The 23,492-nt window shown below is 44.8% G+C and overlaps 1 protein-coding gene and 1 pseudogene across 1 annotated transcript; one reads left to right on the top strand and one right to left on the bottom strand.

Annotated features, from left to right (window-relative positions):
* Nucleotides 1-205: 205 nt before the first annotated feature.
* Nucleotides 206-21,495, top strand: LOC135534176 (cysteine--tRNA ligase, cytoplasmic-like; annotated as a pseudogene).
* Nucleotides 21,496-22,800: 1,305 nt separating this feature from the next.
* Nucleotides 22,801-23,470, bottom strand: LOC135534175 (solute carrier family 22 member 18-like). Its single transcript, XM_064961284.1, has 2 exons — nt 23,353-23,470; nt 22,801-23,109 (listed from the first exon to the last, which is right to left on the bottom strand). Exons 1-2 carry the CDS (start codon nt 23,465-23,467, stop codon nt 22,922-22,924), a joined length of 303 nt encoding a protein of 100 aa, XP_064817356.1. The 5' UTR covers nt 23,468-23,470; the 3' UTR covers nt 22,801-22,921.
* Nucleotides 23,471-23,492: the final 22 nt, after the last annotated feature.

Here is a 23,492-nt window from a genome sequence, read left to right as displayed (position 1 = left end):
GAATGTCTTTTAGTAATTTGGTTCTAACTTGAACACAATATATTCCATTTCGAAAACGAGGCGGTTCTCGTGAACCGGAATACGCGTCATCACACTCCCTTATCTGATTGGTCGGGTAAGCGACTCTTCTGAGCCGGCATACTCGTAGTCACACTCCCTCAAATGATTGGTTGTGACTGTGGTAACTAGTGACGACCATAAAAAACGGGAGGCAACGCGCGTGTCCAGAGAATACAGCCATTGGTCTAGACTAGACTAGACTAGAGAGAGAGTGTACGTCCGGGCACGTTATTGTTGCATCAGAAATTGCAGACTGTGGACATGTCAAGCTCGGGAGAGTTCGGTAAGTACTGAAATCGATGCATGTTTTTCATGTTTCCAAATATCAGCAGCGTCTCTTCAAGGTAAATGCGTGTTCTCAGAATATAAATTATTGGATGTTGGCTACGGTAAGGCTAGCTATTTATATAGGCAATGAAATGAATGCCATTCTACACACATCTATAGCGTAATTGTGCAAAATGGTACGCAGCATCATCTGGAGATGTGTGGAACAAAAGTTAAACATTCACCTTCTGCTACTATTTCTGTCAAGCCGTCTACGCATCCAATTTGATGCATACGTGATGCAACAGCCAATCTGGTGGACACTGTCGGTGTGATCAAGCGTCACGAATGTATTTAAATCAAAGTGCCGTCCAGCTAGTAGTACTATTAATGGTTATACTACCGTATTACTGGAAAGGGCTGAATCAAGCTTTCGCTTTCACAGTGAATGTCCAGAACATGAGTCATGAGAGTGACGGTAGATTTGGGTATTCTGTGAAAATAGTCGTGACCGGTGTACTGGTGGCTGCGTGATGCTCGGTACACCGGTCACGACTATTTTGGAGTAGAATAACGTTACTCATAGCTTACTGTCACTGTCTCCAGCACTTGACATTGGTCGTGTGCTGGGAAGAAAATGTTCTGTATTGTCACATACACCAGACAGGTACAGTGAAAATGGACATTCATTTTGAAAGCGAAAATTCAATTCAACCTTTTCCAGGAAATCTGTAGAATAACAATCAATTGTACAAGCTAGCGAAATGGCTTGTGAAAATATCTGCTACTACTGCTAGCTAGTGGTCTACAAACAGTCTCTCGGCATTGGGATCTCTCCATTTGTAACCCTCCTGCTGTGTTCCGGTCGAATTGGACGATTTACAAGGTTTTGTTTCTCTGAAAAATGTAGTTAATTTAATCTGATTGTCATAAGGTTCCATAACTTTGTCCACACAGGGCATCTGAACACACCAAATACATTTGGATGATTTTCATTACATTTTGGGTGTTTTTATTTAACTTTTGTACACCTCTGGTGTTCCTGGTCAAACATAACTGGTCATTAGACATTAATGGGTGAGACTACAATTAGTGTATAACATTTTGTTCAGGCACATGTCCATTCCTCAGCTGGACACACTTCCATCTCCCAGACCCCTGCATCCATGTGTATTTGAGCACACACACCCCACTCCCCTTCTTGGTTTCCATGGCAGCCCCCACCGGAACCTTTCCCCAATAGAATCTTTCCCCCAAGGGATCCACACCTGTTGGCATTTTCACAAACAATCGCAATATTGTTTCATTAATATATAGAGCTTTTCTCACAGCTCTGGTATATAAAGCTTTTTGAGGCCTTGCTCACAATTCATTCTGTGGCAGCACAATGACCAAACGATATACTGTATGTGGGGCTCTTGATCATATCTTTGATCATGACACTGGTGAGGAGGAGAGTCCTTGTTAAACTTTGATACAAAGTAGTCTGTGATAAATAGCACTATGTTTCATCTGAGTATTTGTTATAGTCAAAATAATCCATACATTATTATTTTTTTAAACTCAAAAAGGAGTTGTATGAGCTCAGGTCAATGAGGCCTACAGGCCATAAATATCAAATAGAAAGAAGTTCAACACTTGCAATGTTCACAAGAACTTGATGAAAATATCTAACACAATATTAGGTGATAATATATGTATTAATATGTACTCATAATCAGCTATAATGGGGGGCGGTCATTTTGGACCGGGAACACAGAATGAATTATAACATGAAAGGAACACAACAGGAGGGTTAACGGAATACGTTCAGAATTCCTACAGCGCTGTTATGATCTTAGTACAGCTGTGTCCTAACATAACCAATGATGTGGTCAAAACACCAAAATGGAAGGTTAATACAGCATTGTTTGTTTTGTCATTTGAGTATTTGTAAATAAACCATGAATATACTGTGTACATAAGGCACATCTCATTGCATCCTGTAACTCTGTTTATGAATTGAACAGGTTAGACTCCCATCCCCCAGTTCACCAAACAAAGTGACAGGGTCAGGTTGTTGAAATGATAGCTTGGACCTTTAAGTTAATACACCAAATCAGATGAAATAGTCAAAGCTCTTAGCCAGTTGTCAACTTTCAGATTGCATTGATCAGCAAGACAGTTGATTAACATATACAGCAGCACAACATTCTTGGGCATCAATTCTTTGCCTTGTCTAGAGACAAAACCAATCCGAAATTAGTTTTGGTTTTTCAATGGTGTCTTGTCTTTGGGTGAATGTGTGCCGTCTTGTTTTCCACAGCCTTTGATTATGGCTTCTTGCTGCACACAAGTGAGGAGGCCACAGCCACCGTGGCTCTGAATGAGTACCTGAGCTCCCGCAGCTACCTGGCTGGGTTCAGCCCCTCTCGGGTGGACCAGGAGGTCTTTGAGCTCCTGCACAGGCCCCCGGCCCCGCAGCACGTGCACGCTCTGCGCTGGTACAGGCACATAGCAGCCCTGCAGCGGGAGACCCCCAGCCCAGATAGCAGCAGTGAGTAGAGTCCAGGGCCCATGGACAGGATAGGGATGCCCCCCTTAGACTAGAGGAGCCCACTGCATAAGGGCAGTCATGCCCCCCCCTAGACTAGACCGATAGTGCATGGTCACTTTGGAATGTCGTTAAGGTTCGCTATTTAAATAGTCAATGAAATTAATGTCATTCTTCTACCTACCTGATCAGGCATCCCAAATGTATTTACATCAGATCAGGGATGGGCACCTTTGAGGGGGTGGGGGCCGCACAAAAACAGATCTCCTCATCAGGGGCTGGAGTGGATTGTGGGTAAAGGTTGAATTTCACTTTCACAATGAATGTCACCTTTCACTGCACCTATCTGGTGTATGTGACAATACAACATTTGTTATTTTCTTCCAGAACATGAGTTATGACAAGTCCTGGAGACGGTGTCCGTAGCTAAGAGTATTCTGTGAGAGTAGTCCTGACCGTTGTACTGTTTGCTTCGTGATGCTCGGTATACCAGTCACAACTATTTTCACAGAATACTCATAGCTACTGTCTCCAGCACTTGTTTAAAAAAAATGTTTTATTGTCAAATACACCGGATGGGTACAGTGAAAGGGGACATTCATTGTGAAAGCGCGTAATTAAACCTTTTCCAGTAATATGGTAGTATAACCATAAATGGTACTAGCTGGTCACATTAGATCCAGGCTTCTGGCAATACCCTTGTGTTCTGCTGACAGACCCTCTAAAATGAGATGCTACATGTAAAGCTGATGGGCCTATCCTTCATTATTTCAGCAGCAGTACATTGGGTGTCAAGAGCTTCATAGACTCATAGTGTCTTAATAGTGTCAGATATAGCCCAAGCCCCTGTTCAATATGGACTCATAGTGTCAGATATATCCCAAGCCCCTGTTCAATATGGACTCATAGTGTCAGATATAGCCCAAGCCCTGTTCAATATGGACTCATAGTGTCCCCCAAGCACCTGTTCAATATGGACTCATTGTGTCAGATATAGCCCAAGCCTGTTCAATATGGACTCATAGTGTCAGATATAGACCAAGCCCCTGTTCCCAAGCACCTGTTCAATATGGACTATGGACTCATTGTGTCAGATATAGCCCAAGCCCCTGTTCAATATGGACTCATATGGACTCATGTGTCAGATATAGCCCAAGCCCCTGTTCAATATGGACTCATAGTGTCAGATATAGCCCAAGCACCTGTTCAATATGGACACATAATAACATTTGCATGATTAGCAAATCATCGAAGTCTAACGTTCTTTTAGTCCTGTATTCATTTGTCAAGTGTTAACGGCTCGTGGCAGGAGGACCACCGTTTGGTTGTTTCACTGGACTCTTTCCCATCCCTGAATTGTTTTTTTTTTTTTCATCACACTTGTGTTCCTTCCTGTGTGGGTTTTGTTTGTTTTTGACACGCACTTTGAGGGCTAGCTAGTGTGTTGCTTTCCACACCTCACCCCACGCAAACTAAGTCTACTGGTAGCAGGCCTGTATCTTTGATGAAGGCCCACAGACTGCATGGTGTTCCTGTCTGGAGACCAGGGGTGGTTGTCATCAGACTGCATGGTGTTCCTGTCTGGAGACCAGGGGTGGTTGTCATCAGACTGCATGGTGTTCCTGTGCTCTGGAGACCAGGGGTGGTTGTCATCAGACTGCATGGTGTTCCTGTCTGGAGACCAGGGGTGGTTGTCATCAGACTGCATGGTGTTCCTGTCTGGAGACCAGGGGTGGTTGTCATCAGACTGCATGGTGTTCCTGTCTGGAGACCAGGGGTGGTTGTCATCAGACTGCATGGTGTTCCTGTCTGAGACCAGGGGGTGGTTGTCATCAGACTGCATGGTGTTCCTGTCTCTGAGACCAGGGGTGGTTGTCAACAGACTGCATGGTGTTCCTGTCTGGAGACCAGGTGTTCCTGTCTGATTGTCAACAGACTGCATGGTGTTCCTGTCTGGAGACCAGGGGTGGTTGTCAACAGACTGCATGGTGTTCCTGTCTGGAGACCAGGGGTGGTTGTCATCAGACTGCATGGTGTTCCTGTGCTCTGGAGACCAGGGGTGGTTGTCATCAGACTGCATGGTGTTCCTGTCTGGAGACCAGGGGTGGTTGTCATCAGACTGCATGGTGTTCCTGTCTGGAGACCAGGGGTGGTTGTCAACAGACTGCATGGTGTTCCTGTCTGGAGACCAGGGTGGTTGTCATCAGACTGCATGGTGTTCTGTCTGGAGACCAGGGTGGTTGTCATCAGACTGCATGGTGTTCCTGTCTGGAGACCAGGGGTGGTTGTCATCCTGTCTGGAGACTGCATGGTGCTCCTGTCTGGAGACCAGGGGTGGTTGTCATCAGACTGCATGGTGTTCCTGTCTGGAGACCAGGGGTGGTTGTCATCAGGCTGCATGGTGTTCCTGTGCTCTGGAGACCAGGGGTGGTTGTCAACAGACTGCATGGTGTTCCTGTCTGGAGACCAGGGGTGGTTGTCATCAGACTGCATGGTGTTCCTGTGCTCTGGAGACCAGGGGTGGTTGTCATCAGACTGCATGGTGTTCCTGTCTAGTGTTCCTGTCTGGAGACCAGGGGTGGTTGTCAACAGACTGCATGGTGTTCCTGTCTGGAGACCAGGGTGGTTGTCAACAGACTGCATGGTGTTCATCAGACTGCATGGTGTTCCTGTCTGGAGACCAGGGGTGGTTGTCAACAGACTGCATGGTGTTCCTGTCTGGAGACCAGGGTGGTTGTCATCAGACTGCATGGTGTTCCTGTCTGGAGACCAGGGGTGGTTGTCAACAGACTGCATGGTGTTCCTGTGCTCTGGAGACCAGGGGTGGTTGTCATCAGACTGCATGGTGTTCCTGTCTGGAGACCAGGGGTGGTTGTCATCAGACTGCATGGTGTTCCTGTCTGGAGACCAGGGTGGTTGTCATCAGACTGCATGGTGTTCCTGTCTGGAGACCAGGGGTGGTTGTCAACAGACTGCATGGTGTTTCCTGTCTGGAGACCAGGGGTGGTTGTCATCAGACTGCATGGTGTTCCTGTCTGGAGACCAGGGGTGGTTGTCATCAGACTGCATGGTGTTCCTGTCTGGAGACCAGGGGCGGTTGTCACAGTGGGTGTTCCTGTCTGGAGACCAGGGGTGGTTGTCATCAGACTGCATGGTGTTCCTGTCTGGAGACTGCATGGTGTTCCTGTCTGGAGACCAGGGGTTGTCATCAGACTGCATGGTGTTCCTGTCTGGAGACCAGGGGCGGTTGTCATCAGACTGCATGGTGTTCCTGTCTGGAGACCAGGGGTGGTTGTCATCAGACTGCATGGTGTTCCTGTCTGGAGACCAGGGGCGGTTGTCATCAGACTGCATGGTGTTCCTGTCTGGAGACCAGGGGTGGTTGTCATCAGACTGCATGGTGTTCCTGTCTGGAGACCAGGGGTGGTTGTCATCAGACTGCATGGTGTTCCTGTCTGGAGACCAGGGTGGTTGTCATCAGACTGCATGGTGTTCCTGTGCTCTGGAGACCAGGGGTGGTTGTCAACAGACTGCATGGTGTTCCTGTGCTCCAGGGGTGGAGACCAGGTGTTCCCTGTGGGAGACCAGGGGGTTTGTCATCAGACTGCATGGTGTTCCTGTCTGGAGACCAGGGGTGGTTGTCATCAGACTGCATGGTGTTCCTGTCTGGAGACCAGGGTGGTTGTCATCAGACTGCATGGTGTTCCTGTCTGGAGACCAGGGGTGGTTGTCAACAGACTGCATGGTGTTCCTGTCTGGAGACCAGGGGTGGTTGTCATCAGACTGCATGGTGTTCCTGTCTGGAGACCAGGGGTGGTTGTCATCAGACTGCATGGTGTTCCTGTCTGGAGACCAGGGGTGGTTGTCAACAGACTGCATGGTGTTCCTGTGCTCAGGGTTCCTGTGGAGACCAGGGTTCCTGTGGTTGTCATCAGACTGCATGGTGTTCCTGTGCTCTGGAGACCAGGGCGGTTGCCATCAGAATAGAGTGGTGGCTCGCATACCCTCAGACAGTTGCCCGCTCAAATCACAAAAATTAATCCAGAGATTTGAGGGAATTCAATTCCATATGCCCTCTTCAGAGAAAAGTTTGCCTAATGTTGTTATTAAATATGTCCTCTGTTTTTTTAGTAAAGGGAAAGAGGGTCCAGCACCCCTGGTCTGCCCCAGCCGGGTCCAACCTGCCAAAGCTGCGACTCTACAACAGCCTCACACGCACCAAGGTGACATGTTAACCTTCTTTTGTTTTGCCCGGTGGAGAGCCATTTTGGATGGCTGAATCCCTACGATCAAATAGGAAAGAAGGACACTGGTGGTCAATGTACAACATAAAGGTTTACATTTAGATCCCATCTCTGTAGCTCAGTTGGTAGAGCGTGACGCCAGGGTAGTGGGTTCGATTCCAAAGACCATACATAGAATGTGTGCATGACTGTCGCTTTGGATACAAGTGTCTGCTAAATGGACTGTTATTAATACCAGACTGTTATTATTGGATAAATGTACTGTTATTAATACCAGAATGTTATTATTGGATAAATGGACTGTTATTAATACCAGACTGTTATTATTGGATAAATGGACTGTTATTAATACCAGACTGTTATTATTGGATAAATGGACTGTTATTAATACCAGACTGTTATTATTGGATAAATGGACTGTTATTAATAGCAGAATGTTATTATTGGATAAAAGTGTCTGCTAAATGTACTGTTATTAATACCAGACTGTTATTATTGGATAAATGTACTGTTATTAATACCAGACTGTTATTGGATAAATGGACTGTTATTAATACCAGACTGTTATTATTGAATGTCTGCTAAATGTTCTGTTATTAATAGCAGAATGTTATTATCTGCTAAATGGACTGTTATTAATACCAGACTGTTATTATTGGATAAATGTACTGTTATTAATAGCAGACTGTTATTATTGCAGGAGCTGTTTGTTCCCCAGAATGGAAACAAGGTGTCGTGGTACTGCTGCGGACCCACTGTCTATGATGCCTCTCACATGGGACATGCCAGGTAAAGTTCACTTCAGGAAGTAACAAGACGAGCAGTTTGTGACAGCCACACCTCGCAGCAAAGAGCTGTTTACTCCAATAGGTTTAGTCCAATAGGTGTAGTCTATAGTATAATAGGTGTAGCCCAGTAGGTATAGTCTATAGTCCAATAGTCTATAGTCCAATAGGTATAGTACAATAGGTATAGTCCAATAGGTATTGTCTAATAGGTATAGTCTATAGTCCAATAGGTATAGTCCAATGGGTATAGTCTATTGTCCAATGGGTATAGTCTATAGTCCAATAGGTTTGGTCTATTGTCCAATAGGTTTGGTCTATAGTCCAATAGGTTTGGTCTATTGTCCAATAGGTTTGGTCTATTGTCCAATAGAAAATATTACTGACCGTTGCACTTGGTACAACACGGTAATTACTATTTTCACAGAATACTCCTAGCTACCGTCTCCATCGCTTGTCATGACTCATGTTCTGAAGATTATAATAATGATAGATGTATTGTCACATACACCGGATGGGTACAGTGAAAGGGGACATTCATTGTGAAAGCGAAAGCGCAAGTCAACCTTTTCCAGGAATACGGTAGTATAACCATAAATGGTACTAGCTGGTCACATTAGATTCAGGCTTCTGGCTATAGTCCAATAGGTTTAGTCTGTAGTCCAATAGGTATAGTCTATAGTCCAATAGGTATAGTCTATAGTCCAATAGGTTTAGTCTATAGTCCAATGGGTATAGTCTATAGTCCAATGGGTTTAGTCCATAGTCCAATGGGTATAGTCTATAGTCCAATGGGTATAGTCCAATGGGTATAGTCCAATGGGTATAGTCCATAGTCCAATGGGTATAGTCCAATTGGTATAGTCTATAGTCCAATGGGTATAGTCTATAGTCCAATGGGTATAGTCTATAGTCCAATGGGTATAGTCTATAGTCCAATGGGTATAGTCTATAGTCCAATGGGTATAGTCTATAGTCCAATGGGTATAGTCTATAGTCCAATGGGTATAGTCTATAGTCCAATGGGTATAGTCTATAGTCCAATGGGTATAGTCTATAGTCCAATGGATATGGTCTATAGTCCAATGGGTATGGTCTATAGTCCAATGGGTATGGTCTATAGTCCAATGGGTATAGTCCATAGTCCAATGGGTATAGTCTATTGTCCAATAGGTATAGTCTATAGTCCAATAGGTATAGTCCAATTGGTATAGTCTATAGTCCAATGGGTATAGTCTATAGTCCAATGGGTTTAGTCTATAGTCCAATAGGTTTATTCCAGTAGTCACAAATAGAAGAAGAAACCAGAAATATGTCATGAAAATGCAGGTGAGGTGGCAAACCTGATAAGGGATCACAACTCACCTAACTGGCATTAAAATGATTTTAAAATGTTGCAGTATGTACCTGACCGTCCAATGGGTACCCAAACCAAATTCACATAGAACAGATCTACAGTTTCTTAGACAATTTTTTTCTACGTGTGGTATTTCTATGCTCCCCGTTCTTAAGTTTTGGTTTTGCATCTTTTACTTTGGGTTTTGTACAGCAGCTTCAAACAGCTGAAAATACAACCGTTTGTGGTTATGGGAAATATATTTCAGTGGTCTAGATGGTACGATGAGTCTCGACACCACACTTGTTTGTTTTGTCACAGAAACTGAAATTAGGCGAACTATTTGAATTTCAGCAATCAGTAAATGGGGGGGTGATTTCTGCATAGTGCATCTTTAATGATTACATTTTGATAATGACATTTTGATGGAACAAAGGTCATACTTTCCTGACTCATAACTGGTTCTGGAAAATAATAGTCTAGAAGTAACACTGTTTCCTGCTGTAGAACCTTTTAGATCAGTTTCAGTGTTTGAATGTTAAGATGTGTGTCCAAGTCAAATGATTTTATTTCTTTTTGTGTTTCAGATCTTACATATCTTTTGATATCCTCCGACGGATTCTGATGAACTATTTCAAATATGACGTGTTCTACTGCATGAACATTACTGACATAGATGACAAGGTAACCAGCAGTGGTACAAAACAACACGTCTCGCCCTTCTGTCGTGAAAACTAAACCGTTGGCTGAATGGTTAGCGATCATTTGTCTGTGTGTCAGATCATCAGGCGGGCCAGACAGAACTACCTTCTGGAACAGTACAGAGAGAAGAAGCCAGCGGCTGCCCAGGTACTGCAGGATGTCCTTAGTGCCAGAGGGGTAAGACATCAAACTCTTTATAGTGTCTAGAAAGTTCATGACATATGAATCCGTCATTATTTACAGGTGTGGCTACGTGATTGGTCAACTGGGGAACAGTGGCATGTCCTGGGCATACTCTCAGGTTCTAAAGTTCACCCCTGTAATGGGGGGGTGAGAATGAACCGTCCCATATATATAGAGAGAGTGGTGAACTTGGGCGCTGGATGCCACATTACCACCTCTAACATCCCATTCACTCCATATCATTTGCAGCCCTTCCAGGCCAAGCTGGCCGAGACCACAGACCCAGACAAGAAACAGATGCTGGAGAGGCTGGACTCTGCCGTCGCTGCTGCTCTGGGACCCCTGCAGGGGGCGGTGGAGAGCAAGGCTGGGGAGGCTGACATACAACGCCTGGCTCAGGTAAGATCTCCTCCCTGCTGTACAACATGAGTCTCTACGGTTCCTGACGAGTCTAATACACTTCCAGAGGTTTGGACTGAGTTACCTAGTCAAGTCACATTTGATTGTCTCGACCCAGTCGAGGGGAGGACGGCTCATGATAATGGCCCGGAACGGAGCACATGGAATGGCATCAAACACCTGGAAACCATGGAAACCAGGTGTTTGATGTATTTGATACCATTCCACTGATTCCGCTCCAGTCATTACCACGAGCCTGTCCTCCCTGATTAAGGTGACACCAACCTCCCGTGCGACGCACTTTATGAAAAAGAACACCAGAGACAAACGAAGTCAAATGTGTTCTTTTGGTTCTTTTTGAAGGTGTTACTGGAGAAGGCCAAAGACCTGCTGTCTGATTGGTTGGATGCTCAATTTGGCAGTCAGGTGACCGAGAACTCCATCTTCTCTCTTCTTCCAAAGTTCTGGGAAGGGGAGTACCACAACGACATGGACGCCTTGAATGTAGGTGGAAACACACACAACCCATATTTTATCATTCATATAACATTTATATTTATAATAAATTGTTCATTGTATTTTACTATGAACTTTTCTAGTGTCAATGCTCATTATCAGATGAGTCATCTTGAATGTCGGTGGAAGCACACAACTATTATGTCACATGACCTGAATTGTAACCTTTTTATTTTATTCAAGGTGTTTTTATCAAACTGTCCTCTTTTCCTTTTTATGTCAGGTGGTTCAGCACCATCCTCAGATAATGTCTTCTCATTTCTGGATAAGAGTTAAAACACAGGATCAAATCTTATGTCACACGATTATGCAAAAACACAGGGCCCTATCTCATAAACCATACAGTATTTTAGCAGTAATATAACATGAATATTTGTAATTGTTAATCATATTCTACTATTAAAATGACTACATTTCTAGTGCCAATCTGATGATGGTTGTTAAAATGACTGATTCCCCCACCTGTTCTGTGTGCAACCCCCCCAGGTTCTTCCCCCAGACGTACTCACCCGCGTCAGCGAGTACTGCCCAGAGATCGTGGACTTTGTGAAGAAGATCCTAGACAATGGCTTCGGGTAAGGGAGAGATGGTCTCTGTTATCATTCAGGCCCCCCTCTAATTAGTTTTAAAACAACTCTCAGTTCATCCTTGTATCTCTGTCGGCTTCTTTTGATTTTCCCGTCGGCAGGTACGAGTCCAACGGTTCAGTTTATTTTGACACAGCCAAGTTTGCCACCAGCCAGAAGCACGCGTACGGCAAGCTGGTACCTGAGGCGGTCGGTGACATGAAAGCTCTGCAGGAGGGAGAGGGTAATAATATCGATCATTTATAAAGAGCTTTTAAAAAAACACAAAGTGCTACAATGTATGTGAGTTATTGGTCGTCCCCTGTGTCCTGCAGGAGATCTGAGTGTCTCAGCAGACCAGCTCAGTGAGAAGAGGTCGCAGAATGACTTTGCCCTGTGGAAGGCCTCTAAGCCGGGGAGCCGTCCTGGGACTCACCCTGGGGAAAGGGTCGGCCTGGCTGGCATATCGAATGTTCCGCTATGGCTGGTTCCATCTTGGGAGAGTCCATGGACATCCACGGGGAGGGTTTGACCTCCGATTCCCCATCACGATAACGAGTTGGCTCAGTCCGAGGTAAGGGTTTTGCCTCAAGTAATCTGTTTCTATGACATGGACAGTGTTCTGTTTGTGCACTCGAAGTGTGCACTTGTTCACTCCCCTCTAGGATTTGAAAGCATTGGCCTATAGTAGCAGCAAAGTCCACAAGGGCGAGTGAATGAGTGTACACTTCAGGGGAGAAGGGTAGGGAATTGGAATGTAACCGTAGTATTCAAGTTGAACAACAAGCAGGATACCTGTCCACGCAGGCTTACTTTGAGAACGACCACTGGGTTCGCTACTTCCTGCACACTGGTCACCTGACCATCGCAGGCTGCAAGATGTCCAAATCTCTCAAGAACTTCATCACCATCAAGGATGCCCTGGCGAAGAACACAGGTGAAGAAACTTTCTCAGTAGCCATTAAAACAATAGCATTATGTTAATGTGGGTGTCAGGAGTGTGTGTGTGTGTGTGTGTGGCGTCTGCGTGCAAGCTAACAGCTGTTCTCTGTGTGTTCCCCTCAGCTCGGCAGCTCGTCTAGCCTTCCTGATGCATTCCTGGAAGGACACCCTGGATTACTCCTCCAACACCATGGAGTCGGCTGTCCACTACGAGAAATTCCTGAATGTAAGTGATAATATAGCCCAGAGGTACTTCTCTCTAGTCTTAAACAGGTAGGTCAACATTTTGGTCCTTTTATGTCTCTTGTGTGTAGTTTGAAGGTAGTTTCTGGAGCCCAGGGCCTGCGTTAGGTCTTGGGGCTTGGCCCACATACCCGTCTAAATAAAATATTTCAATGTTAATTATTTATTTGAGTGACGGATCATCTGAGCGAAACAGCGCCCCTCTGTCTCAGTATGTGTGGCCCATGTTATCATTTTTTGGGGCCAGACTGCTACATATAAGCTGCTTTGCCCGCTGGGATGTTTTCTCCGGTGAGATAGTTTCAGACACTTGTGAATTTAAGGAAAGTTGCCGGTGCACTGTTCGAATGCTGTAATTTTTTTATTAATTTATTTTACCTTTATTTAACCAGGCAAGTCAGTTAAGAACAAATTCTTATTTTCAATGACGGCCTAGGAACAGTGGGTTAACTGCCTGTTCAGGGGCAGAATGACAGATTTGTACCTTGTCAGCTCGGGGGTTTGAACTTGCAACCTTCCGGTTACTAGTCCAACGCTCTAACTACTAGGCTAACCTGCCGCCCCGAATCATTATTTGGGACAATTTTTATTTATTTATTTAACTAGGCAAGTCAGTTAAGAACAAATTCTTATTTTCAATGACGGCCTAGGAACAGTGGGTTAACTGCCTGTTCAGGGGCAGATGTACAAAGGTAACCTACTTTTTTTAAGTGACTTGTTTAACAATCGGATGAAAACATCATGACTGGTTGTATTCATGACACATTTACTACTCTACTATAAAACCCATAAAAAAAAGTATGACTTGCAATACTCTTTTTGGCCAGATAGCATCAGATACATGGGTTAAACATACTGAGACAGAGGGGCGCTGTCTCGCTGCTTGTTGGAGCGCGTCTCTGTCAATTGTGGAAGTCAAATGCCTGTCCAACTGATTCATTCTGGCGCCGGCTCTGATAGGGCCATCGCCAACTCCTCCATTGTCCCTGTCTGCAGACTGGAAGTGTACAGGAGCAGCTAGCGTGTTAGCGTGTTAGCCTAGGAGTGTTTATTTTCATGAAATTGTTTTAGTTTTCTTCTACTCTCCGGCTCTGAGGACACAAAGTGCACCTGTTCGAGTCCGCTGGCCACAAGGGGACTTTCTTTCTTATTTATTCCTCTTCCTCTCCTCAACAGGAGTTTTTCCTCAACGTCAAAGACATTCTCCGAGCTCCCTGTGACGTCACCGGACAGTTTGAGAAATGGGAGGCAGCAGAGATGGAGCTCAACGAGAGGTGAGAGGAGAAATGTCACAAGCCTGGTGTTAATAGTCGATACGACTTCGTTTTGAAGGTTTGGTAATAATGCCTTCGTTATGGGGTTGTTAAAGTCCCTTGGAGCTTGTGGCCTGGAAGGACCTTTAAAAAAATAAAACAACCTGTCTTATGAGGCATGGCACACAAAAACCGAAACATCTGAAGGCTTCAATAAGGTTTCAATGTTTTGAGCTTCATAACAGGATTTTGGTAAAGAGTTCTGATATGACCTTAGTAGTCATTAGTCATTCCATGTAATGTCATGTTTTATGACAAACCTGTGTTGCAGGTGTGAGGGAGTACTCTAACAATGTGTTCTGAATGACTGCCCCCTACTCTAACAATGTAGCACTTAATCATCTGTTCTGTAATGACTGCCCCCTCCACTGTCCCTGTCTGTAGTTTCTATGAGTAAACCCCGCCCACTCCTCTATTGTCCCTGTCTGGAGCTTCTATGAGAGTAAACCCCGCCCACTCCTCCATTGTCCCTGTCTGTAGTTTCTATGAGTAAACCCCGCCCACTCCTCCACTGTCCCTGTCTGTAGTTTCTATGAGAGTAAACCCCGCCCACTCCTCCACTGTCCCTGTCTGTAGTTTCTATGAGAGTAAACCCCGCCCACTCCTCCACTGTCCCTGTCTGTAGTTTCTATGAGAGTAAACCCCGCCCACTCCTCCACTGTCCCTGTCTGTAGTTTCTATGCCCGCTCTCCCAGAGTAAACCCCGCCCGCTCCTCCACTGTCCCTGTCTGTAGTTTCTATGAGAGTAAACCCCGCCCGCCCCCCTCCACTGTCCCTGTCTGTAGTTTCTATGAGAGTAAACCCCGCCCCGCTGTCCCTCCACTGTCCCTGTCTGTAGTTTCTATGAGAGTAAACCCCGCCCGCTCCTCCACTGTCCCTGTCTGTAGTTTCTATGAGAGTAAACCCCCCGCCCACTCCTCCACTGTCCCTGTCTGTAGTTTCTATGAGAGTAAACCCCGCCCACTCCTCCACTGTCCCTGTCTGTAGTTTCTATGAGAGGAAGGCAGCAGTCCACGCGGCGCTGTGTGACAACGTGGACACGCGCAGCACCATGGAGGAGATGAGGGCGCTGGTAACCCAGTCCCTGGAGCAACACCTACATAGCCAGTAGGAAGAGCTCCAAGCTGCAGCCCAACCGCATGCTGATGAAGAGCATCGCTCTCTACCTGACTGACATGCTCAAGGTGAGGGAGAGCTTGTGCAGCATACCAGGGGTGTATTCATTCATTGCACACTGTTGCAAAATGTTGTTGCCACCAAATGAGTTTCTATTGGACAAATTCAGTTCCTCCCTGTTTGGTTCCGTTTGGTTCCGTTTGGTTCCTAGTGAATACACCCCGGTATTACACTCACAAGACCAGAGCTGAAGTCGGCTGTTCCAGATTAACCCATTTTGAAGGGCATGACTAAACAACGGTGCCATCACGCAAATCTCGTGAACACATTCAGTAATTAAACATGAGAAGCGGCGATGTAGAAAGTGAAAACCTGGGTCACGTGATATTTACACCACTATAGCTAAGATGGAAACCTATTCAGTGCTTTTACTTATCAGGGGACCACATCCCTTTTGTTCTGATGAAGTTCTCTAACCCTGTCTGTGCTGTAGACCTTTGGGGCCATTGAAGGGACCGAGCCTATTGGATTCCCAGTGGGAGGAGATGGTCACCATGTGGATGTAAGTATTGCCCTGGAGATACCAGGCTGCTATTGGATTCCCAGTGGGAGAGATGGTCACCATGTGGATGTAAGTATTGCCCTGGAGATACCAGGCTGCTATTGGATTCCCAGTGGGAGGAGATGGTCACCATGTGGATGTAAGTATTGCCCTGGAGATACCAGGCTGCTATTGGATTCCCAGTGGGAGGAGATGGTCACCATGTGGATGTAAGTATTGCCCTGGAGATACCAGGCTGCTATTGGATTCCCAGTGGGAGGAGATGGTCACCATGTGGATGTAAGTATTGCCCTGGAGATACCAGGCTGCTATTGGATTCCCAGTGGGAGGAGATGGTCACCATGTGGATGTAAGTATTGCCCTAGAGATACCAGGCTGCTATTGGATTCCCAGTGGGAGGAGATGGTCACCATGTGGATGTAGGTATTGCCCTGGAGATACCAGGCTGCTATTGGATTCCCAGTGGGAGGAGATGGTCACCATGTGGATATACAGTGCCTTGCGAAAGTATTTGGCCCCCTTGAACTTTGCGACCTTTTGCCACATTTCAGGCTTCAAACATAAAGATATAAAACTGTATTTTTTTGTGAAGAATCAACAACAAGTGGGACACAATCATGAAGTGGAACGACATTTATTGGATCTTTTAAACTTTAACAAATCAAAAACTGAAAAATTGGGCGTGCAAATTATTCAGCCCCTTAAGTTAATACTTTGTAGCGCCACCTTTTGCTGCGATTACAGCTGTAAGTCGCTTGGGGAATGTCTATCAGATTTGCACATCGAGAGACTGAAATTTTTTCCCATTCCTCCTTGCAAAACAGCTCGAGCTCAGTGAGGTTGGATGGAGAGCATTTGTGAACAGCAGTTTTCAGTTCTTTCCACAGATTCTCGATTGGATTCAGGTCTGGACTTTGACTTGGCCATTCTAACACCTGGATATGTTTATTTTTTAAACCATTCCATTGTAGATTTTGCTTTATGTTTTGGATCATTGTCTTGTTGGAAGACAAATCTCCGTCCCAGTCTCAGGTCTTTTGCAGACTCCATCAGGTTTTCTTCCAGAATGGTCCTGTATTTGGCTCCATCCATCTTCCCATCAATTTTAACCATCTCCCTGTCCCTGCTGAAGAAAAGCAGGCCCAAACCATGATGCTGCCACCACCATGTTTGACAGTGGGTATGGTGTGTCAGGGTGTTGAGCTGTGTTGCTTTTAAGCCAAACATAACGTTTTGCATTGTTGCCAAAAAGTTCAATTTTTGGTTTCATCTGACCAGAGCACCTTCTTCCACATGTTTGGTGTGTCTCCCAGGTGGCTTGTGGCAAACTTTAAACGACACTTTTTATGGATATCTTTAAGAAATGGCTTTCTTCTTGCCACTCTTCCATAAAGGCCAGATTTGTGCAATATATGACTGATTGTTGTCCTATGGACAGTGTCTCCCACCTCAGCTGTAGATCTCTGCAGTTCATCCAGAGTGATCATGGGCCTCTTGGCTGCATCTCTGATCAGTCTTCTCCTTGTATGAGCTGAAAGTTTAGAGGGACGGCAGGTCTTGGTAGATTTGCAGTGGTCTGATACTCCTTCCATTTCAATATTATCGCTTGCACAGTGCTCCTTGGGATGTTTAAAGCTTGGGAAATCTTTTTGTATCCAAATCCGCTTTAAACTTCTTCACAACAGTATCTCGGACCTGCCTGGTGTGTTCCTTGTTCTTCATGATGCTCTCTGCGCTTTTAACGGACCTCTGAGACTATCACAGTGCAGGTGCATTTATACAAGACTTGATTACATACAGGTGGATTGTATTTATCATCATTAGTCATTTAGGTCAACATTGGATCATTCAGAGATCCTCACTGAACTTCTGGAGAGAGTTTGCTGCACTGAAAGTAAAGGGGCTGAATAATTTTGCACACCCAATTTTTCAGTTTTTGATTTGTTAAAAAGTTTGAAATATCCAATAAATGTCGTTCCACTTCATGATTTTGTCCCACTTGTTGTTGATTCTTCACAAAAAAATACAGTTTTATATCTTTATGTTTGAAGCCTGAAATGTGGCAAAAGGTCGCAAAGTTCAAGGGGGCTGAATACTTTCGCAAGGCACTGTAAGTATTGCCCTGGAGATACCAGGCTGCTTCTCGGCAGTCGAGGTGCTTTCAACATGATCTACTGTTGGGATTGGCCACCACCATCTCTCCTCAGTTGGTAGTGGTCCTCTGTTGCTCAGTTGGTAGTGTATGGTGTTTGCGATGCCAGGATAGAGGGTTTGATTCCCGGGATCACCCATATGGTATGTATGACTAAGTCACTTAAAATGAATCATATTGTTATTATTATATCCGTGTTCCTCTGTTGCTGTGGAGTTGGTAGTCAAGTAACTGAGGCTGCTTGCAGATGGAGACCAGGATAGAGGGTGCTGTCAGACTTCAGAGAATCTGTTCGCAAAATTGCCAGAGAACAGAATGTATGACTAAGTTATTCAACAAAAATACTAAAATGAATCAGTTGCCTGCTGTTATTATTATATCCGTTCTCTCTGTCTCTGTTCTCTCTGTCTGTGATTCTGTGGTTCTCTGTCAAGCTAACTGAGGTCTGTTCTTGTCTCTGTTCTCTGTCTCTGTTCTCTCTGACTCTCTGTCAGTTCTCTCTGATGCCCTATCTGAAGGTGCTGTCAGACTTCTGTCTCTTGTTCTCTGTCTCTGTTCTCTCTGTAAATGTTCTCTCCTCCCAAGTTATTCAACAAAAATACTAATAATTGTTGTCACTGTTGCCTGCTGCTAGAAATGTGAGGCTCTGTCTCTGTTCGTCTCTGGTGTCTGTTCTCTGTCTCTGTTCTCTCTGTCTCTGCTCTCTCTGTCTCTGCTCTCTCTGTCTCTGCTCTCTCTGTCTCTGCTCTCTCTGTCTCTGCTCCCTCTGTCTCTGTTCTCTCTGTCTCTGTTCTCTCTGTCTCTGTTCTCTCTGTTCTCTCTGTCTCTGTCTGTCTGTGTTCTCTCTGACTGTCTGTGTTTTGACTGTCTGTGTTTTCAGTGACAGAGGTTCTACAGCTGTGTGACGTGGTCCGTAATGACACCTTACCTGAGCTGGGGGTGCGTCTAGAAGACCATGAAGGTAAATGCACTGACCACAATATGCACACACACACACACACACTCTATAGATCAGCGAAAACTAGTAGCAGCCACAGTGATGACTGGCTGTGTTGTCTTGTCAATGTCAGGCCTTCCCACTGTGGTGAAGCTGGTGGACAAAGAGACCCTGCTGAGGGAGAGGAATGAGAAAAAGAAGATGGAGGACGAGAAGAAGAACAAGAAGGAGGAGGCTGCCAAGAAGAAGCAGGAGCAGGAGGTTAGTAGGACCATAGAGATGGATGGGGGACTTCCACCAAAGATGATGAGTCCTCTAAGGGAGAGTCCTTTATCTATGGCAGGACCACTGTCTTCCGAGTCCTCCACTAACTGATCTGAGAGCAGTATTAATGTTAGTCTCCTGTCCTAGATGCAGGTGTATTGATGTGAATCCTCTGCTAACTGATCTGAGAGCAGTAATATTGATGTTACCAGCCTCATGTCTAGATGCAGGTATATTGTGTCCCCTCTGCTAACTGATCTGAGAGCAGTAATACTGATGTTACCAGCATCATGTCTAGATGCAGGGATATTGATGTGTCTCTGTTCATGGTTGGTTTCATCACAGTTGGCCAAACTGGCGAAGATGAAAATCTCCCTGCGATATGTTCCGCTCTGAAACCGACAAGTATTCCAGCTTTGACGAGACGGTAAATATCCAACAACTGTAAACCTCCTTGATATCTGGAGTGGCTACAAGGCTTTATTGAACATCAAGTGTTTTAACAGACACGTACTGCTCCTCCAACAGGGTTTCCCACGCATGACGGGAGGGGAAGGATCTCAGTAAGGGACAGACCAAGAAGCTGCGGAAACTCCACGAGGCCCAGGAGAAACTGCACCAAGAGTATCTCCAGACCAATCAAAATGGCTGCTGAGAGTCCTGGGCCTCGTTCAGTTGTCAAACGTTCTCGAATGTCGCAGATGGTTACGCCACAATTGTAGTCGACATGATTCCTGAATCTACACGTCAGAGAGAAGCATGTTTGTTCTACATGGCATATTTCTATCTGAACGTTCCCGAACCGTTGCGTCCTGCTGAACACGCCCCCTGGAGGACGCTGCTCCGCCCCCTCCCGCGCTCCGCCCATAGCGATAGTTCTGTCCTCATTTGTCGTTATTCAGTTCCTCCAATCATTTTCTTTTTTTGCTAAATCAACAATTCCCTGCATATTATGTGAGGGGTTGCAAATTTGACCAATCACCGCACTCCGAATAAAGCAGTCCAATCGTCGCAGTATTATCGCATAAAATGTACCCATCACCACAGTACAAAGAGAGAGCTTGCAATTTCAACCAATCACCTCACATTTACCGTGTAATATAGTTCATTCAAGCCACACGACAAAACTTTTCCCTCATCAGTGTATTTTCCAGACCAATTGTACAAAATCATCGTATATCGCCATGCAGAATCATCGTATATCGCCATGCAGAATCATCGTATATCGCCATGCAGAATTGCAGTAGCAAAATACAGCTTTTTTTTTCTCTCTCAGAAAATGACACAAAAAAAATCACTGTGAGTTCCTGGAGGGCCTGACTATTGGTGATGCTGAGGCCAGGGAGGCCCTGGGTGTGTTTCAATAGTCTAAAGAATGATCTCCTCGTCTCCTCTTATCCTGAGTTGACAGGTCAGGTCGGTGGAGGGTTATTTTCCTTCTCCTCTCCACCTCTTTTACATTAGAGCAGGTGAAAGGTGAGGAGATGAAACCGCATTGGACTATTGAGATGCATCCACCCTCCAGTGTTTAAGACCTTGAGACACAACCTGGGCTCCTCTGCACTGCACTCCATGGGGTCACTTTAAAGGGTTGGTTCAATCAAAATCAGTAATTGATCCATTTTTTTTGTTTTGTTTTTGTGATTGACTGCAACTACAGTTCAGATTCAGTTCCTTTCCTACAGCTTCCACCGGCTAGGTTGGTATTGATAACCTGTTTCACTTGTTTTAGCTTTAACTAAATTGCGTACAAATGAACTCTGCGTAAAACCACGCCTGGGGGTAGTCGATAGCGACGCTAAAGTGTGTCTGTGGTTGCTTTAGCAAAGTAATAATAACCTACTATTTGTAGTTGTAGACACTCCCTGGCCCGACGACAACCTGCAAGCTGAAGAAATGATGACATTCAAGTGAACTATCCCTGTAGACAACAGTTTGTCTGTTGAAAGGGAAAATGTGTCCTCTGAAACCCTTTGTTGGCCCAGGCTTCCATGTACTGTAGATAGTTTTCGCTCTCCACTGCAAACTGCTATTCAGTGCTGTTATTGGTTGGCAGCGTGTCCTTCAGCCGTCCATTGAGGTTTCATTTCCTCTCCACCATGACTGCATATCATTCCTTTTTTAAATTCTGATATTATGACAGAGAGGCCAGTGAGGTTGATACACAGTGAAGTTGAATTAATGCACGATTGCAATGCAGAGATGATCACAGAAACATTTGTTCCAGAGGCTTCCTTGGGGGTTTTGGTCTTTTTACATGACAAAATAACATGCTTTGAGCAGGTGTTAGGCATGTTACAACGATAGCAGAGGGATGAGACATCTTTTATAGAAATATGGAATTTGTGAGACCTTGAAATAAACATAAAAAATAAAAAAAATAAAAAGCTTTTTCACCAAACATTATTTTGTTTCTTCAGTTTTTGAAATGGTTGAGCAAATACTAAATTGAGATTCTGTAGAGCTAACACAACTACAGCAGTGACCATCTACTAGTTACTAATAGATTGGGTTTATTGCCCCCCCTCCACACACACACACCACCTTCTGTTTGACAGAAACACAAAAATCACATCTGCAGAATCAACAAAGGATTTTATATGTAAGTGGAATCTCCAGCAAACAACTGGTCTTCTGAACGTTCCTGATCCCAGAGATGTTCCATACACACACAAAGCTTTTTTTCTCAAATGTTGTGCACGTCCCTGTTATTGAGCATTTTTCCTTTGCCAAGATAATCCATCCACCTGACAGGTGTGACATCATGAAGCTGATTAATCGGCATGATCATTACAAAGGACAATAAAAGGCCAGTCAAATGTGCAGGCTTTTTTTTTTCATAAAAACAATACTACAGATATCTCAAGTTGAGGAAGTGTGCAATTAGCATGTGACTGAAGGAATGTCCACCAGAGCTGTTGCCAGAGAATTGAATGTTTTTCTCTACCATAAGCGCCTCAATATCGTTTTAGAGAATTTGATAGTACATCCAACCGGCCTCACAACCGCAGACCACGTGTATGGCGCGTGTGTGCGAGTGGTTTGCTGATGTGAACAGAGTGCCCCGTGGTGTTATGGGCAGGCATAAATTACGGACAATGAACACAATTGCATTTTATCGATGGCAATTTGAATGCACAAAGATCCCTGTAGCGAGATCCTGAGGCACATTGTCGTGCCATTCATTCACCGTCATCACCTCATGATTCATCCCGTCATCCACCTCATGATTCATGCATCACCTCATGATCATCACCTCATGATTCATGCACGGCCCCATGTTGCAAGGATCTGTACACAATTCCTGGAAGCTGAAATTGTCCCAGTTCTTCCATGGCCTGCATACTCACCAGACATGTCACCCATTGAGCATGTTTGGGATTATCTGGATCGACGTGTACGACAGCGTGTTCCAGTTCCCAGCCAATATCCAGCAACTTCACACAGCCATTGAAGAGGAGTGGGACAACAGGCCACAATCAACAGGAGGCAAATAGTGGTCACACCAGATACTGACTGATTTTCTGACCCACGTCCCTACCTTTTTTTTAAGGCATCTTTGAACAAGAGATACATATCTGTGTTCCCAGTCATGTGAAATCCATTGATTAGGGCCTAATGAATATATTTCAATCAACTGGTTTCCTCATATGAACTGTAACTCAGTAAAATCTAGGAAATTGTTGTATGTTGCATTTTATATTTTTGTCCATTATAGAAATATAATTACATTCTCTGATAATATAAAATTTATATTTAGGTCACTTTTAAAATGCCCTATGTATTTAAGTCTGTGGAATGTCATTCTCTGCGCTCATCTTTGCTGTTGACCATATTTCTAAGCATAAACACAAACACGACCATGTTCACGGCAAACTGGATGAACCCAAAAGAGGCCACTCCGTAGTTGTGATACAAGAAGCCTCCAATAGTGGGGCCGATGGTGCGGAGCAGAGACTGCACAGAGGCACACAGGCCCAGCATCGTGCCTGCTGAAGAGTGAATAGAACCAATCAGAAAAATGTCCAGAGCAAAACAGACAGAAGTTGCACTTCAATGCTCAACTGTTTCTTTGAGAATGTTATGACACCAAGTGTGATTCTTTCTCTGTAGGCAATTTTTTTTAAACGTTTTTTTGTTGTTGTTGTTAGGTTAGCCAATGATTTACTGTTTAACTGATACCCCCCTTCACATTTCTCAACATATGTGTTTGAAACACTTAATTGTCTCACCGGTATCGGAGGAAGGCACAGTCTTTGTCAGCATGCTGTCAGTGATGACGTTGAACACGCTGAGAGAAAACATCATGGGGAGGACGATGAAGCAGAACTGGAACACGTTGGCCATGAAGACCTGCCAAGGAGAGAACCAA

Source organism: Oncorhynchus masou, unplaced genomic scaffold, assembly GCF_036934945.1.
Source record: "Oncorhynchus masou masou isolate Uvic2021 unplaced genomic scaffold, UVic_Omas_1.1 unplaced_scaffold_3098, whole genome shotgun sequence".
Taxonomy (NCBI): Eukaryota; Metazoa; Chordata; class Actinopteri; order Salmoniformes; family Salmonidae; genus Oncorhynchus; species Oncorhynchus masou.
Note: the sequence above shows the minus strand (reverse complement) of the source record. Positions and strands in the feature narration are given on the sequence as shown.

Coding starts and splice junctions, on each gene's coding strand:
- LOC135534175 (XM_064961284.1), bottom strand. CDS start 23,467: ATGGCCAACGTGTTCCAGTTCTGCTTCATCGTCCTCCCCATGATGTTT. Junction 23,110..23,352: donor TGTGCCTTCCTCCGATACCG/GTGAGACAATTA, acceptor ACTCTTCAGCAG/GCACGATGCTGGGCCTGTGT.